Source organism: Macaca fascicularis, chromosome 4 (genome assembly GCF_037993035.2).
Source record: "Macaca fascicularis isolate 582-1 chromosome 4, T2T-MFA8v1.1".
Lineage (NCBI taxonomy): Eukaryota > Metazoa > Chordata > Mammalia > Primates > Cercopithecidae > Macaca > Macaca fascicularis.
Genome location: NC_088378.1, coordinates 76,392,352 through 76,412,194, shown reverse-complemented (window position 1 = coordinate 76,412,194; position 19,843 = coordinate 76,392,352). Strand labels below are relative to the sequence as shown.

Below are 19,843 nucleotides of genomic sequence, written 5' to 3'. Positions count from 1 at the left end.
AAATGTTCACACACCTTTGCCTTGCCCTGCAGTCTCATTTTGAAGCCTATATTTATCACTGTATTGGATCTTTCCTATAATAATATAGTCGAATACATCTTTCCTCATAGATACTCAACTGATCAACTGATCAATCAACTGATCAATGTGTATAACAACCTATAATGGATGCAGAGATTTGCAGTCAAAAAGACATGGGACTGGGTGTGGTGGGTCATGCATGTAATCCCAGCACTTGGAAGGCTGAGGCAGGAGGATCACTTGAGCCCAGGAGGTTGAGACCAACCTGAGTAACACAGTGAGACCCTATCTCTACAAAAAAAATAAAATAAAATAAAGACATGACAGTTTACAAATTTCAGTCCTGTAACTTTAATTTAGCTTTCCTCAGGACATGCCAACAGAGAGGATGGGCTAATCAGCCATCTCTCTCTTTTTTTTTTTTTTTTTTTTTTTGAGATGGAGTCTTGCTCTGTCGCCCAGGCTGGAGTGCAGTGGCCGGATCTCAGCTCACTGCAAGCTCCGCCTCCCGGGTTCACGCCATTCTCCTGCCTCAGCATCCCGAGTAGCTGGGACTACAGGCGCCCGCCACCTCACCCGGCTAGTTTTTTGTATTTTTAGTAGAGACGGGGTTTCACCGTGTTAGCCAGGATGGTCTCGATCTCCTGACCTCATGATCCACCCGTCTCGGTCTCCCAAAGTGCTGGGATTACAGGCTTGAGCCACCGCGCCCAGCCTAATCAGCCATCTCTAATGAATGGTGTTCTTTCCAGGTAGATTTCTTATACCTGGCTTATTGGTCACTGTCATGGTTGTGTTTGATAAGGAGTCTGCCCTCATTAAAAGATGATCTCCTCCACCACTGCACTCACAAGTTAGGCTTCTTGACTCTAACTCAACTACAACCCATTCATTCAGGGCACACATACCCCACCAAGTCTCCTATTCCCATTGAAAGTTCTACAAGGCCAATCAGGATACAGAAATATAGCCTACAGACACATACCAAGGACTCTAAGAAAGTTAGTTAGTTTTATCTGTGATAAATTAAACTTATTATCAGCTATTAAAACTATTGATTCTTGATTGTGTTTAAGAACAAAATAACTACTAATATCTTTCTGTTTTATATATTATCTAGCTATATTAACATTTCTGTTTTAAATAGACTGCATTTTAGATGACAACTAACAACAGCGTGCATTAGTTAATTTAGGTGACCAAAGCCGGTTCTTTCTATTTTAATTTCTCACCCTGGTCTTATTTATCAGCACTGGCTCTGTAACTGAGAAGCCACCCTCTTCATTTGCCAATAAGTTTGGTCTTATAGTCTGACTTGGTTAGTTGCCATGGCTCTTTTAAAAGAAAGGCCATCCCTGCTCTACTTATCAACATACAATAATGTATTGTTTAAATCAAATAAGAATGCGATAAGGAGACCACCACATACACAGGTCAGAAAACAAATTCATAGCACTAAATTAAATTGCACTCTTTCAAAAGATAGTTAATATATCTTTTGTAGAAAGCCCAGCCGCTTTCATCAACAGTCAGGGTGGTGTGCAATTTTACTCATATATGTGATCTGCCAAATAAACTGGCACAGAAAGAAAAAAATAGGAGAGTGTTAATATCTTACAGAAGTAAAGATCAACTTCTTTTGTTGTCTTCTAGTTCATGAAGATAAAAGCAGAGGGGTCCTTGAAACTGTCGACACAGCCGAGCAGGCCAAGTAAACAGATGCCGAACCATACTTACGGATTACTGTCATATACTAGTCCCCCACAATACCTATCATCAGTTTTTTCACTTCTTCAGATTCTTTCAATTTATGCTCTATCATTCTTGAAGCGAGGCAATCAAAACTGGATGCAGGTGTTCCATTTATAACTCCAACTTTTAAAAAACACTCCTGGTTTTCTAGTCTGCTGCTAAGCAACAGAATAACATTCTTACTGAGCTACCTATCATGCCCCACTCTCACCCCTGACTCCAGATTTTTTTTTCCCCAAACAGAGGAAAGGTAAACAGGTTCAAACTTCTAGCACTAGTCCAGATTGTTTTAGTACGTGTGTGGGACTTATCTTAAAGACATTCTCATGCACTATGTTAAAAAGTTTTTCTTATGCTATCCTATACAAGGTGTGTATTACCTTTCTAGGGCTGCTATAACAAAGTATCATAGATTAGGTAGTTTAACCATCAGAAATTTACTTGCTTACAATTCTGGAGGCTAGAAATCTGAGAACTAGGTGTCAACAGAGTTGGTTTCCTCTAAGACTTCTCTTACTGGCTTATAGCGGTTCATCTTCTTCCATTGTCTTCACACGGTCTTTCTTGTGCGTGTGTGTCCTAATCTCCTCTTCCTTAAGGACACCCATCATATTGGATTAGGCTCCACCCTAATGACCTCATTTAACCTTAATCACCTCTTTAAAAATCCTGTCTCCAAATACAGTCACATTCTTAAGTACTGGGGGGTAGGATTTCAAAGTACGAATTTTGGGGAGATACAATTCAGCCCATAACACAAGTATCTGAAAGTAGATTACAGATACATGCCCTTTCAGGGGCAAATTATGTCTTTCACTTATAATGCCCCAGGGGTAAAGGGTTATTATGTTTTCAACTTATTTTTCAAATGGTTCAATGAAACAATTATGCATTATAGTAGGGGAACCTGGGTGAAAGTACAAAAGAAATCATTTTTTTTTTTCAATTTTCTGTAAGTCTGAAATTATTTCAAAATAAAAGTTTTTTTTCAAGTATCTAAAAATCTATTTAATGAGTCAGATTTATTGTATTTTTGAGACAGGGTCTTGCTCTGTCACTCAGGCTGGAGTGCAGTGGCACAATCACAGCTCACTGTAGCCTTGACCTCCTGGGCTCAAGCGATCCTCCCACCTCAGTCTCCTGAGTGGGACTACAGGGGCATGTCCAGCTAATTTGTTAAATTTTCTGTAGCGATGGGGTCTCGCTATGTTGCTCAGGTTGGTCTTGAACTCCTGATCTCAAGTGATCCTTCTGCCTCAGCCTCCCAAAGTGCTGGGATTACCGGCATGAGACCCTGAGCCCAGCTGAATGGGCTAGATTTTTACAGCTCTACTTTCACGAAAATACATCATCATGTATGGTTAAAGAAGTACTTGCAATCAATGTTTTATCGTACATAATAAGAATCTTATGAATAGAGAAGAAAAGAACCAAAAAGACTGAACTTAACTCCTTTAAATCATTATAATACCTAATTATTTCCATGCCACGGATGGTAGAAGAAAATAAGCACAACTAGAGTGTCTTTCCTGTCTAAGTTCCCATCTGTTGCAGAAAGTGCTGTCTATTCAACTCTAAAAGATGCACCAATTTCAGGAGGAAAAAAAATTACCCTATTTAGCAACCCATTTCACTAGTAATTCTGGGATCACACAGTAAACAGGGCATAAATCTCAGCTCAATGGTAATTTCTTCTAGAAAGGTTTCCCAATGCAGATCATCCTCCAACTAAGGACAAGCCTGTGACAATGCTAGCATATATTTGGGCTTACTGTATACCTGTTCACCCTGTCTTTTATTAATGTAATAGTATCTTGTTCTTTACTAGGCATGTATTTAATGCTCTGCATCTAATGAAATTCAACAAATACATGCCACTGACTCCACACATAGCTTACTTAGTGAATTTTCTTTGCTAAATTAATAAGACATTTGTTATTTCTCTGATGAAGTCATTTTTCATTGTAATCCTTAACACATCTAAAGAAAGAAAAAGATCTCATGAAATAAATTAAGAAACCAAGCTGAACTATATTTTACTATCTTATAAGCCTAAAAATTTTGAACGACCACCGATGCAAGGAGGGACCACATCAGCATCCCAGAATTTACCTACCAGCATACAAGACAATTCTGACCCTGCCACCGTTCTATTCTCCTGAGGTCTCATTCTTACTGAGTCATCAGGCCTGCTGCATGCCTGGCTATGGCTAACCACTTAAGAACACATCACCTAGCTATCAACAACATATCATTTTACATGTCAAAATTATTTTGAGGATTGTCTGTCTCAATGCTGCTCTCCATTACAGTATAAAATTGAGAGTAGGCCTGTATAAACTATTTGCTTAAAGCAGTTAATTATGTATTGATTCCACAAACTTTCACTTAAATGTTTCTAAATGTAATTTGAATAACAAATTTTGATTTATAAATTCAGAACAACTAAGACTTCAAACTAAGCTTGTTCATAGTAAAAAGACAAAAAATCCATTTTCCTGCAGAAGACATTTATTCAAGTTTATATACTTAAGATATACTATTAAGTTTGTATTTTATCATGGATTATAATGTTGTATATGTTAGTTACTATGCTATATCTCCTTACCAACTACAAATTAGAAATAATAAGTAGTAAAGAAAATCCTTGTTTTAGATAAATAGCCAAGCTATCAGAATAACTACAATTCTATGCTTTTATATATCTTATGATTTTAACTACCACATCAAGGCCACAAGACCTGAGTTCAAATCCTGACTCTATGGCTTGTGCCAGTAGGCAATTTATTAATCTTTTAAGATCTTAATTTAATTATGTGTAAAGATGAGAATACCACCAATCCTATTCAGACTAGTATAAAGAAATAATAATGCAAAATGTCTAGGACAGCCAACGGAATATATTCAGTAGGTTTTCCCAAACTTTGGGACTAAAAATCCAGGTCTCCAAAATACTCAAAAGCTTTATTCACTATGCATACGGACTTGTCTAAGTCTTGTAAAATGGCATAAATATACTATACTTACTAATGTAAATTATGTAAAGGCACATAAACTGTAACTGTATTGCATCATCAACTGGTCTCTGTGAGGTTAATATGCTGTAATACAATCCATTATTTTGTCATACTAATTTTTGTTTATTTTAGAATTTTGTAGGGTTCAGAAAAATGGGTTAAAGTGGTCCTGGATAATTTGTAGCCCTTTTAAAACAAAATAACATCTCCCAGAAAACTAAAATGGTTATTTTCTTTTTCTTTTCATGTATGTCCTTAGAGCAAGCAGAGGCATTTGAAATCAAGTACTGCTCCTTCTTCAAAACAGAGTCTAGAATATGAGAATATACTGCCAGTGAATATGTGGAACGTTTAAAGACAGACCAGTCTCCTACATCTTGCCTTCTCATTCTGTTTGCTCTCATCCACCAACATCATTAGGTGCAAGGTGAAAGGTGTGTATCAAAGGAAGAAGGAGGTGACATAACACTTTGCTTAAGTGACAATGGAGGTGTTTACAGATTGATATAAATACCAGTGCTGTAGCTTCTGTTTGTTTTCAAAGAAACCAGCTGATTATTTTGCCAGTTCTCCTTTTTCTGATTTACTTAGTGCCCATGTCGGACTCTGATATAGATCCCAAGAATGAGGAGATAATAACAGAAGTGAGTGAAGTATAGGTAGAAAGCAATGAGTTGGGAAGCATTAAAAGTAAACACTGCCTGGGTAAGATTTTCTCAATTTCACATTTGCCATTTATATCACTAAAATAACAGCATCTTTAATTTTAAGTCAACCATAGATCAATGAAAACTCAATTTTATAGTTTTTTTCTACATATTCAATGTCAGAAAAATTGTGTAGTGTTTATGACATTTTACCAGATGGGCTAATAAAAAAATTTAATAGGAAGTAACAGAGGGTACAACCTAAATTTTATTTAATACATTCATACAATGATTTTACATCCGTATTTAAGTAACTGAGGAAAATCAGAGCTTATGCTATCTAGACTTAGGTACATATGTATAAATTTCTACTCTTGAGATATGAAATCTTCTTAATCCTCATAAATCACACTTAAAAAATTTAGTCATATCTATCAGTCTGAGACAAATTCAAGAAAACTGTAGACTATTTAATAATTCTCTGACACTTAGATCACATTACTATATAACATTTCAAAAACATCTCATGGGATATATTTCAAGCCACCACAGATATAAGATGCCTAGCAAGTTGATATTTTTTTGGTTTTTACCCTATTTTTCTTCTCAAAGGCTCATTTAATAATTATATTTAATAATTATGTGTGCTATATTTCTTATTAATCAGAAATTTTTAAATGGGGCATTTAAATCTTCCTTGCTCAGAGGATTTCAGTTTATAGTACACAGGCCCATAAAATAGTAAATGTGCCAATAAAAAGCAGGTATGGCATAATTTCAGAATGAACAGTCCTACCCAAGAAAAGATAGCTAACAATTTTATACTCACACAAATGGGGAGTCAGTTCACCACATACCAATGAAAACACAGGCTAGTATCATCTGGCATTCTGGGACAATAATTCTTTCATTTTACAAATAACAAATCTGGAAATCTGAGACAATGTCTTCACCTAGATTACCAAGCTTATCGCTGGCAGGGCTAGAACTAGAATCAAAGTCTTTTTTCCACCATGCCAGGTCACCTGCTAAAGTCTAGCTAAATATTCTGCCCAAAATTGAGAACAATGCCGTCATAGTTCATTCGTTGTTGCTATAACAAAATACCTGAGGTTGGGTAGCTCATAAAGAAAAAGAGTTTATTTAGCTCACAGGTATGCAGGCTGGGAATTTCAAGGGGCATGGCACTGTCATCTGCTCGGCTTCTGGTAAGGGCTTTCCTGCTGTGTCTTAACATGGCAGAAGATCAAAGGGGAAGCAGAGGGTGCAAAGAGGTCAAACACAAAGGGCATTCTCACTTTACAACAACCTGCTCTCTTGGGAACCAAACCATTCCCACCAGAACTAATGCAGTCTCCCAAGTCACTGGTATATCATTTTGGAAAAGTAATTTGGTTATCTTTATTCATTTACTTAACACATATTTACTGAATGGCCAATCTTTACCAAGTACTATTCTAGATTCTGGAAACACGACAATGAAAAAGACCGACAAGTCTTCTACCATTATATCCTAATGTGAGAAGAATGAAAATAAGCGCATTGGGAGTTATACCTGATGTAGCATTGGGAGTTATACCTGATGTAAATGATGAGTTGATGGGTGCAGCACACCAACATGGCACAAGTATACATATGTAACAAACCTGCACGTTATGCACATGTACCCTACAACTTAAAGTACAATAATAATAAATAAATTAAAAAAAAAAAAAAAGAAAATAAGCAAGAATACAAGTATCATGTCAGAGAGTGACAAGGATGTTAAAAAGGAAATAAAACTGAAGGAAACAAACTAGAAGGGGTGCTATATTTTATGAGTGTCCAGGAAGCCATGTCCAAAAAATATGCAAGTTGAACACTGAGCTGAAAAAATGGCAGCCATAATGAGCTAGACAAACATTTCAGATAGGCAAAAGAATAAAAGCCCTGAGCTGGGACCAGGTCAGAACATTCAAGGAATAGAAAGAAAGCCAGTATGTGTGGAGCAGAGGGAACAAATACATGACAGTGTGTACTACAGGGGCCCAGTCACATACTCTTTAACCTAGCAATACCACCTCTAAGACTCTATCCAATAGCAGTAATAGTAAGTATGTGTAAAACCATGCACAGGCTGGTGGTGAAACCCCGTCTCTACTAAAAATACAAAAATTAGCTGGGCATGGTGGCAGGCACCTGTAATCCCAGATACTCAGGAGGCTGAGGCAGGAGAATCGCTTGAACGGGCCAGGCGGAGGTTGCAGTGAGCTGAAATCACGCCATTGCACTCCAGTCTGGGTGACAGAGTGAGACTCTGTCTCAAAAAAAAAGAAGAAGAAGAAAACAAAACTACACACAGAAGAATCTTAGTGCTAGGTAGTTTGTAAAAGGAAAACAACTGGAAAAACCAAATGTTGATCAACCAGTCTGTTGATCATTTGGAGAATGTTAAATAGATTATGGTATAACATATACTATTACAGTAAGAGAGTTAGATAATATATGCACTGACCTGGAAACATGTCCTAGAGATATTATGTGAAAAAGCAAGCAGACTAATATATATGACATGATTCCATTTCTTAATGAGACTCATTAACTATGGTATTACAAATTTTAACCCCTAAGTCTGGTCCAGGATAAATACCACTTTGCTTCCCCCTGCTGCAAGCAAATGTCCTCTTGCACACTATCCTCCTACCTTTCTCTAATTCGTTCCCTGCCAGCATTTTGGCTTACCTCAACCAACTGTTTCTTTCTTTTCCTGGGGACATGAATAGCATCACGAAAATTTTAAGAGCACAGAGAAGAACATTTCCTTATAATTTCAAAACACATTAGGTTTGAAATAACTTCACAATGACTGAATCAGCTCTAATGATTTCAGAGTAGTCAGATGGCATCATAAACTTGATTTAAAAATTAAAAAAACACATTATGAGTAATTAAAGAAAACTAAATATTCAGTTGGCCACTATAATAGCAAAGATGAAAATTATGAATTATTCTTACCTCTACTTTTGTTCGATAGAGAACAAGTCGTTTAAGGCTGCATAACTTGGCAATGTGGTTGAAAGCTTGAGGTGGTAGCTTATCACAGGAGGAGAGATTTAAGGCTTGTAGATTTGGACACATCTCAGAAATAACTTCTAAGCAAGTTTCATTAAGAAAGTGGCTGCAAGACAATTCAAGGCGTACTAATTCAGATCCACAAACCTTCAGAAACCTGCAAGAACAACATTCCATGTGAATTTTATAAAACTAAAAGATATTTTTGCAAGAACTTTGCAATTTTAGCAACTCTAAGCAGATACATTTAAAAGGATAGATTTCTATTAGGGAAAATGTAAAATTTGTTTTGCTTAAATTCTTATTCACTGCATGCTGAAATATGAATGGTTAGGCTAAAAAAATCAACTTGAGAGGATAAAATGAATTCACATCATATAAAAAGTCAGCTAATGCTAAGTGGAAAATTAAGAAAGTAGAAGATATATTTTCCCTACTTACCTATAATTCACATCTGAGTTGGTAAAGCCAAAAAAAAAAAAAAAAAAAATCAAAACATAACAAAACTCGAAACTCTTGGGAGATATTTCCCCCTCAACAGTACCTATCCAGTACTGGATAATATATTTTGAACACTGCACATGAAAGTGACAACTTTAATTAAGTAACCTCAAAACAAATCAGACTAGGCTCCCCTCAACTCAGAAAATGTCTACGTGGGTTTAACTAGAGCACTGTTATGGTCCTTGCAGCTGTTACTCTTTAGCAGCTAGACTGCTTGATGTTGAAAATATTCAATTGCAGCTTCACATAAAATACATAGAAATAATCCAAGATGAAGGTCACAAAATGCTTTATCAGAGTAATTATCACAGTATTTATCTCAGTTATATTATAGCTGGGGGAAAAATAGTCCTGTCCATGATCATCCCCTGAAAACAATCTAAAAGTAAACATGAATCTAGGAGTATTTGAATCCATGAAACTTTATCAACTAAGCAAACTGAACCCTCTTAACAGTGCACCAATTATGACTGTCCAGGTCTCTTGACATAATCTTCCCACCAGTGTCACATCAGTAATATACTGTTAGTCAATTTATGCCACGTCTTTATTCCTAAATGATTTAATGAGCTTATAAGTACACATACAAAATAAAATTGACTAAATCAGATTAGTTGTGTAAATAAATCAAGTAACACTGGTTAAAAGATGTGGTTTTTTGCATTGTTCTACTAGTTCCTAGCAAAGACCTTGGAAAAGGCATTTACCCAAATCTTAGCATTTCCTCAGCTGTAAATGCAGACTTGAAGTATGTAACAACATTCACCACACTGCCTAGTGGAATTGAAGCTGAAATACTATGCAAATGCAGTTTTTAAAGGTCAAAGCACCCCATAAACATTAAGTATAAGTTAAATCTTGGCCAATTCACATTTAAACAATAAAAAAATTCAGTTGCTGCAAATTTAAATATTGTAAATAACCCAGTAGCCCGCACATCTTATTTACACCTGAACACCCGTTTATTCTAAATTCAAACTTGTATTATTTAATTTGTGACATTTCATACAACTGCACACTCCTTCCTTAAAACTCTGACACTCCTCACGTTAACTGCCTCTTTTGGATCTCCTCCAACTCCTCTCACTGCTGCTTCCTTTGCTAGTTGTATTAGCTAAACTGCAGTTCGCATGAAGCACATTCATTCATTCATTCATTCAACAAATATGCACTGAGCTTCTACTATCATCCAGGTAACAGTCTAGGCACTGGGGAGATAACAGTGGACAAAACAAAATCCCTGCTCTCATGAAGCTTACTAATGTTTTGAAGAGAGAAGGAGAAGATAACCAAATGCATAAAGTAGGTCGCAAATTCGCGAAAAGTGCCCAGGAGAAAATAACAGCAGGGAAGCGCAACAGAAAGTGTCAAGGATGGACAGAGTAGTCAGAAAAGCTTCAGAGATGTGAAAAGCTTCAGAGTAAAACCCTGAAGGAAGCGAGAGGGTGACAAAGCAGGTATCTGGAGGAGGAGCATTCTAGGCAAAGGGAAGGGCAGTCCAGGGCAGGATAACAAGCAGAGTGAAGAACAGTGAGATGGGGGATACAGGAGGCACAAAATGATGGAGAGATGAGTAGATCAGAGATGAGGGACCGTTCACACAGTGTGTGTCACTATAAAGACTCTGGCTTTATACCAGAAAGCAAACTGTTAGCAGACAATAGGAAACTTCCCAAGTTGATTTCATGAATGATAGAATTTGAAAGCACAATGAGATAAAGTCTATACCTATACTACCTTTCTTTCTTTCTCTTTATCAAGAATCCTGTACTGCATATTTTTACTCTGAGCAGATTATTTGATTAATACCCTCATATTATCTCTACTTAAATTTTCAAAACATATACTACCTACCTTTTCATATCTACATCCCAAGAGGGCAGAGACAGTAGCAGACTCAATTAGCTGCACACAGCTCTTACTTCTTTCCTTAATGTTCCTCATGCAGGTTTTATTTTAATGCATAATTACATATATGTATTTATTCATCTCAACTGTGCCACTGATCATTTGAAAGGAGAACTCAGCTTGTTTATTTCCTGCAGTCAGTTCATTCTACATTGTGCTCATAAAGTATTTTCTTATACTGAAGATTTTATGAGAGGACCTAAGTTCATATAAACAATCCCAGACTAGTCTCCTGCTATGAGAAAAGGAATCTCTGGAGAGAAAAATAAATTGCTTATCATTATGAGGTGAATTAATTTGTCCAGAATAATACAAGTACATAAGAAGTAATTTACTAAATGGTAACTTGCACCCTAAAATAATTAAGATCACAGGAATGAACGATTTGAGTCTACTTATCACAAAATAAAAGGTAATAGTCCTCAGAAATTGCCTCAAGTATAAAAAGAGAAGAATTAGATATAAAATATCTATGACTTCTGAATTCCTAATCTCATGGTTTTTAGCTGACCCTCACTAAGTTTTCTAAAACAGTAAATTCAAGATAATCTTAATCCCAAATAACTTGGAACATAATTTAACATAGCTGATCCAAAATAAAGCCATTAAAAACAAAACTTCTACTTAACTGTATAGGGGTAGTATCCAACAATGACAGAAAGAAGGGAAGACCAGGCGCGGTGGCTCACGCCTGTAATCCCAGCACTTTGGGAGGCCGAGACGGGCGGATCATGAGGTCAGGAGATCGAGACCATCCTGGCTAACACGGTGAAACCCCGTCTCTACTAAAAATACAAAAAAAAAAAATTAGCTGGGCACGGTGGCGGGCGCCTGTAATCCCAGCTACACAGGAGGCTGAGGCAGGAGAATGGCGTGAACCCAGGAAGCGGAGCTTGCAGTGAGTGGAGATCGCGCCACTGCATTCCAGCCTGGGCGACAGGGCCAGACTCCGTCTCAAAAAAAAAAAAAAAAGAAAGAAGGGAAAAGAACATCTTAAAATGGTCCCTACTTTCTAGAGTTGACAATCTAAGACACAACTGTATAAAATATAGGCAGGCAACTGAATAAATATATTAGTGGAAAATAAGCTCTTCATACCATAAAACTTTAGCTCTATGTCAAAATACCTAATAAAGTTCTCGAATCTAGAAAGCATCCAAGAATGTTTCCTAAAGGAGTGAATATAAACTACTGAGAACAAGTAAGAGGGGTTTAGAGTAAAAACCCACACATAACTGAGGGGGAGACAAGGCTGTTCAGCAACTATTTGAAGAAAAATGGTAGGGAACAAATGAACCTAAGGCTTTTTGAACAGAATGATACAATTAAGTTCTAAAGCACAAACAGGCAGGCAGGCAAAGGAACATCTAAGACTTCAGGGAACCATATTAGAAAAGCGGAATTATAATAGATGTGATTTTAATGAGTAATGATATGCATGAACAGTACTCAAAGTAGCAAATCACAAATCCGTAGCTAGATTAAGATTTTAATAACTGATTAAAAGTTTTAAGTTCTCTTTATTCCAATGTAACCTATTTCTCTGCTATGATGAATAATAAAAATTCCTAAAAAGTTATTGAAAATCCAGTTAAACAGTTCTGACTTGTGAGATAAGGTTTTTAAGCAACAAAAATAAACTGCATCAAACTTTTTCCCAAAGATTTGTTCAAAAAACAGCTCATCAACATTAGTGTCTAGTTTTTAAATGTGCTTTTCTTCTTTAAAATATTACAAATAAGTCTTCATAGTAATGAGCATAAATAGACCATACTTATTCATAGATTACTCATTAATAATCAAGCCATGCATATTTATTGTTTATTCTGGGAATGCTGCCTACAAGCCATAGTAACTATCAATTCAGCAGTCAAGTCATGGGGGCCAACAGTAATCAGTAGGGAAAACTCCAACACGCCCCGCCCAAGAAAAGGTTCTCTCTCCCTCTTGCTTCAACTTTTTCTTTTCTTAATGGGAATAGTGACTACACTTAAAGGAATGCCATCAAGATTTATGATTTTACTGGCTGAAATACTACAGTAAAATATAAGAACTTAAATCTATATATGGCTTGTTCTGATTATTCAAACTGCTCTACGGCAACTACCCTGGGTGAATTGAAAATGGACGATAAATTGTGGGTTAGAAGTAGATAGAAACTCTAACTTTGCAAAAGATCTTTATCCATTACTAGTATAAAAATTTTTTAAATGGCATGGCTAAGTTTTCTTCTTATAAGTGATGTTTCTTCTCATGTGCTAGAAGAAGCTACATAAAGAAACTTAAAAATTGATTAATATTAGCTTTATATTTTACTCATTATCACAGTCATATGCAGCACTTTGCCAGTGAAGCTGGACTTCAGCCATTCATGACCAATGTTTTCTTTAACGTCTACACTTAGTTACTACCCAGTTATTCTGTTTACAAAAATAAATAAGGGATATGCTTATATGTTTATCTTAATATCTTTATCTTCTCTGTAGCCTGAAGGCAGGAACTATATTATATATCTCATATGTCTCTGCATACGATCAACACCCACTGAAACTCCTTGCACACAAAGGGTGAAAACAAACATTTAATAAATTCTTAATAATGGAAAACATTGGGAAAGAGCTATGAGGGTGATTAAAATGCCCCAAAGGTCTATATAATGTAAAATAATGCTTACTGACACCACTTGTTCTATCTGTTCTCATATTCAGTTAGTCTTGGTTTATGATAATGTATGCTCTAAATATTCACAGTCTTCATTAGCTTCAGTTCTTTCTTAGTCCTATTAGCAGAGAAAAGAATTTGAAATGTGTGTGTTTGGTGCAAGGGGAAGTAGAAAGGACTAAATTCTGTTTCACTGGACAGCTGCCAAATATCTAGCAATGAACCCCTTCCCCTGGCTCAATTTCTGGCAGAAAAGAAACTCAGCGCATCCACGGTTTCAACACTTGCTACTGGCCATTACTGCTTGGTTTATTTTTCACTCTGATGCATAAACTATCAAGGTCAGTATTTGGAACACATTGTTACTATTTCAAACATCATTACTTCATTTAAATCTAACAATATCAAATCTTTATTTCTGGAACTGCATCTTTATTTTTACAATCTGAGTTAAGAGGAAACAAGGCTCTACATACGAATTTCTAATTCATAAACCAGTGTTCTAGAATGTATTCACTGGGGATATGTGTAGGGATTGCTATAGTTCATTTTTCATTTTTAAAAATAGAATACAAGAGTATTCATTAGTTAAAAATAACAGAAAATTTCTCTAAAGTTTCTACTCCTTCATTATTTAACTTCATGAAAATGCTGGGATTATATGTAACATACCGTGAGAAAAACCATAATCAAGGTTAGGAGAAAAACTCCTGTTTGTATCCTAAGAAAAATGACTGTGGCATTACTAAATGAACATGCACTTGTGCAAGCTTTCAAATGCTTAACAGGTGACATTTAATAGTAAGGAAACAAAATGCTTAAATAGAAAGGAGCAGAAACACCTGGGCAGGTCTGCAAGTGTGGTCGCCTATTTAGCATGCAATTGCATTTTCAACATAATTAGTTTAAATGAGCTTCTAAATCTGGGTGATGTATTGCACATGTAATTAAGATTTAATTAAAAATGTTCTATAATAAATTGTTTTCCATTCCTGACAAATCACATTAGAGAGGTAGATTTTGATTTGGAAATAGTTTTTAAAATGTGTTAATCATCTGTGCTGAAAATATGAGAAAGAAGAAACAGGAGCCCTGAAGTAAAGGGTATAGTTTCCCTTCATAGTCATATAAAATTTAGCTGAAGAGGATAGTAAAACACTCATTTTTTATAAGCAGCAGCATTCTAAACATGACACTCAAAATTTATTTCCTTTTTATTTTTGTAAGGTACATGTTACATACTTTCAAACTTTTATTATGAAAACCACTACATAAGTATAGCCTGCTGCTGGGGAAAAAAACAAAAAACAAAAAAAACTTCATCAAGCCTTTATACTAACCTGCTAAATCCTGCAACAGAGATGAAGCCTCTATTGCCAGTCCAAGATAAATTAAGCCACTGGACAAGAGTGCATCGAGACTGTAGAAATTCCAAAGAGGTGTCATCTAGTTTTGCCCAGTATGGTTGCAGATTGAGATGGATGTATTGTAGAGGATCACAGCAATGCTGGCTCAGTAGTTTGCAAGTCTGTGCTAATCTACACAGGTCTGGTAGTGTAAGATGATTCAGAATCAGTTGAATAAGCTAAATAAGACAGAGAAACCAAGATCATCAAGAATGAAAAGCAGTATCATTTTATGAAACATATAACATGATCTAATAAGGAATAAAATGTCATACATTTTATAACAATATTTTCATATAGTAAATAAAAACATTCAACGGAATTATCCAAAGAGAAGAAATCATGCATGCATTTGACTATAGTACATTTCAAGACTGTTCAAAGTATACTCAGCACATATTGCCTACTCATTTTCTTAGGTGCAAAGATACATTTTGGTAATCTATTGAATAATACAAATTGTCATACTCAACATCACTGAACAGCTACTACGTGCCAGACACTGGGGACAGAAAAGAAAGAGTGCCCATTCTCATAGTGCTTACAGTCCAGTGGGGATTGGTAAGGACAATGATACATTTTAATAGCTTTGACAAAAAGAAACACAGAATGCTACTAAAGCCAAGCAGGCCTAGCTCCAAAGTGAAAGTGTACCTGTGCCAGGAACACTCAGCTTTTTTTTTTTATGTATATATACTGTTAAGTTCTGGGGTACATGTACAGAATGTGCAGGTTTGTTACATAGGTATACACGTGCCATGGTGGTTTGCTGCACCCATCAACCCGTCACCTACAGTAGGTATTTCTCCTAATGTTATCCCTCCCCTAGCCCCCTACCCCCCAACAGGCCCCAGTGTGTGATGTTCCCCTCCCTGTGTCCAGGTGTTCTCATTGTTCAACTCCCACTTATGAGTGAGAACATGCAGTGCTTGGTTTTCTGTTCCTGTGTTAGTTTGCTGAGAATGATGGTTTCCAGCTTCATCCATGTCACTGCAAAGGACATGAACTCATCCTTCTTTATGGCTGCATAGTATTCCATGGTGTATATGTGCCACATTTTCTTTATCCAGTCTATCAATGATGGACATTTGGGTTGGTTCCAAGTCTTTGCTATTGTGAACAGTGCTGCAATAAATATACATGTGTATGTGTCCTTATAGTAGAATGATTCATAATCCTTGGGGTATATACCCAGTAATGGGATTGCTGGGTCAAATGGTATTTCTAGTTCTAGATCCTTGAGAAATTGCCACACTGTCTTCCACAATGGTTGACTAATTTACATTCCCACCAACAGTGTAAAAGTGGTCCTATTTCTCCACATCCTCTCCAGCATCTGTTGTTTCCTGACCTTTTAATGATCACCATTCTAACTAGCATGAGATGGTATCTCATTGTGATTCTGATTTGCATTTCTCTAATGACCAGTGATGATTAACATTTTTTCTTATGTTTGTTGGCTGCATAAATGTCTTCTTTTGAGCAGTGTCTGTTCATATCCCTTGCCCACTTTTCGATGGGGTTGTTTTTCTCTTGAAATTTGTTTAACTTCTTGTAGATTCTAGATATTAGCCCTTTGTCAGATGGATAGATTGCAAAAATTTTCTCCCATTCTGTAGGTTGCCTGATCACTCTGATGATAGTTTCTTATGCTGGAACATTCAGCTTTAACGAGTCAGGGGCAAACCAGGTGAAAAGAGAGTCTAATGGTAAAGACTGTGTTATGAAAGCCTCACAGAGGAGCTTGGGTTTATCCTGAAAGCAATGAGTTGTCCTGAAGGGTTTTAAACTAGAGTGACATGTTCACATTTGTGTTTCAGAAAGAACATTGCGGGGGTGCTACTGGAAGCAAGGAGGCAGGAAGAGAAACCAGCCATGGGGCTAATACAGAATTCTAGGAAACAGGAAATAAGGGGTCTGCTTAAGGTAGCTGGCAGTGATGATGGAGTAGCAAACAGATACAAGAATTATTAAGAAGGCAGAATTCAAAACATTGCTTTCTCTAATTAAAATTATCTTATCGAATTACTGCAAGATTTATTTTTTCTTAACAGTTGGGGGCTTCTAGTTTCAAAGAAGTACTGTTTAAATAGCCTATTCTGAACTAAAAACTATAAAGAAAAAGACACTAAATATTTGCTAAATGTTAAACAACTTATTTAGATGAGAGAGGGGTTTTTTTAATTTAATGTATTTATCTAGCTAAATTTTTTGTTTTGCAATTAACCTAAATGCTCTTCTTCAATTTATTTTGTTATCTAGGCTCAGTATTAATCTCAGGTCAGAATTTCACTGTTTTAAGTCAAAATATCACAAAACACAGAGTAACAACAATAGGATCTTTAAAATAAGTTTAAAGAGGAGGTATCCAGAATCTCCTTACTCCTGATGTTTCTTAGTAATTTTCTACCCAGTGCTCCCTGGCTATTAATTCCCACTTGCCCATGCTGTTGAACCCAATCTCCCTCTCACACTGCAAAATCCCACTGTAGTGGTCCCTATACCTAGCACGATTGAGTAATTTTTCTTTAACAAATCTCATCATCCAGACACAGCTGTTGATGTGTAAAATATTACACGAACAAAAATCAACAATTTCAAGTAAAAAGTAAACCCAAACATTGAAGAAAGGTCTAAAATGAGAAGTTTCTGCCTCTCTACACTCAGTTCTAACCATCCCTCTCCCCAAAGATAAGCATTGTTAAGTTTTTCTGATCTCTTCCAAATAAATGTATATGAAATTGTGTTCTTGAATTTGCACTAAAACAATGATACTATATACACCATTCTGCAACTTGCTTTTCTCATTTAATGATATATCTTGTAGATCTTTCCATATCTGCACATACAGACCCACCTCCTTCCATTTCATAGAAGTGACATAATTCAACTAGTTTCTCATTGATGCATTTCCTGCTTTTTTTCCTATTGCATATAATACTGCAATATCATTGTGTGTATGTATTACGCATGTATGTTCATCTTGGCAAACTTTGAAAATATATCCTTATAGTAAATTACATGCATTTAAAAGTTTTGATGGAAGTGGAAAATTGCCATTCAGAATGTTCACATCAATTTATATATCCACAAAAACTGTATGAAAGTACCCTTTTGTGGCCGGGGGCAGTGGCTCATGCCTGTAATCCCAGCACTTTGGGAGGCCGAGATGGGCAGATCATGAGGTCAGGAGATCAAAACCATCCTGGCTAACACGGTGAAACCCCATCTCTACTAAAAATACAAAAAAAAAATTAACCAGGCATGGTGGCAGGTGCCTTTGGTCCCAGCTACACAGGAGGCTGAGGCAGGAGAATGGCGTGAACCCAGGAGTTGGAGCTTGCAGTGAGCCAAGATTGCGCCACTGCACTCCAGCCTGGGTGACAGAGCAAGACTCTGTCTCCAAAAAAAAAAAAAGTACCCTTTTGCTTCTATCCTAGACAACACTGGTATCAAAACTTTTTTATTCCAAAAGGCAAAAAAGGAAGAAAAGATATAAAACTGTTTTTATTTCTGTTTCTTTTTTTTTAACGACATAAATATAACAGCTTCCCAGAGGAGTTGTCAATACATTTCCCTCTATCCTCTTGGCCTGTTCCTGGACTCTACTCTGTTCATTTATCTATATGTTATTTCTCCCATATCAATAGTCCTCCAAGTAAAATAACTAGGTTTTTTAAAGTTTATGTGTTGGAATGTCGTGGATTGTTTGGCTGCAAATGAGAATCAGGACTAATACCCCTCTATCACTCTTTTCCAGAATTTTCCTGAGTATTTTCATATTTTTAGGCCAACTTTTCAATTTAAAAAAAATTCTGCTAGCATTTTAATTGGGACTTCATTGAATACACTAAGGAAAACTGATATTTTTACTTTATTATATTTTTCTACTCTAGGGCATGTTCTAATTTTTTAGCAAAAGTAAATTATCTGTAAAGTCTAAAGTATCTGTGACTCCCCTTGACTAATTTTGCTGTATACTGGACCACCCTGAAGACCACTGGCTGAAAGGATAAAATGCAAATCTCTTGGTGAAACCCAGACAGCCCTCTATGATGCAGCAGAATAGACTCCGCACAGCCAAAGACAGGGAGTCCCAATCACTGTCATCTATGTGCATGGAGCTGTGCACTGAGGCAGCCCTGAGCCTCCATCCAATTCCATCTCCTACAGTTTTCCCTATCAAATCCTATGTTTTGGCCACACTGAAATACTGGAGTTCCCAAACAAGTCACACAGTTTCACTTCTCATCTTTGTATCTTCTCTTCCCTTTGCCTAAAGTGTCCTCTGGCCTTCATTCAAATTCTATGGGTCAAGCATTTTATCAGGTCTGGAAAAAATTCAATAAACTGTTTAAGATGTATTTGCTGAAATTAAACTTCTATTTTACAGTTTTTGCAAGTGGGTAAGAATCAAAGCAGCGATTCACTCTACTCCAGATGAACTGCTCCCACTGCTGCCACAACAGACCCTCCTCAGAGCCCTGAGGAGCAACACTGTCAGTATCTCATGCTTCTCTCCCCCCACAAACCCAGCTTTTCCTTCATCTTTCCTCCCTCCTCCCAGTAAAGGCCAGTCTTGTCCAATCTGTGAAGCTTCCTTTCCATCACATGCGGTCTGGGTGGGACCCTGGTCCCATGGCTTAAAGACCAAATTACCTTGGACACTTAAATTCATCTTTATGTGGCAACTTTAGCTACTTCACAGGACGTGCCATGGCATTTTAACTGTAATATGTTGGAGAGGCATTATAGCTACTATTACTCTAACACATTCAAGAGGCTATCTTATTGTTTCATGAAAGTTAAGCTATTTGTGTTATTTCCATGAAATCTGAAATACCCATCAATTTGGAAGAGGGATATCTCAGTTGGT

At 36.6% G+C, this 19,843-nt stretch overlaps 1 protein-coding gene across 10 annotated transcripts in view; it reads right to left on the bottom strand.

Moving 5' to 3' along the window:
- FBXL4 (F-box and leucine rich repeat protein 4) overlaps positions 1-19,843 on the bottom strand; it is a 74,940-nt gene that overhangs the window by 17,009 nt on the left and 38,088 nt on the right. For 9 of the 10 annotated variants that reach the window (XM_005552302.4, XM_074037420.1, XM_074037424.1 and 6 more), the window contains 2 exons: positions 14,902-15,146; positions 8,432-8,645 (listed from right to left, as the gene is read on the bottom strand). In XM_005552302.4, coding sequence (XP_005552359.2) covers positions 8,432-8,645; positions 14,902-15,146 — 459 coding nt within the window. Of the gene's footprint in view, positions 1-8,170; positions 8,329-8,431; positions 8,646-14,901; positions 15,147-19,843 lie in introns of those variants that run through there. The other variant, XM_074037421.1, reaches the window with a different exon arrangement.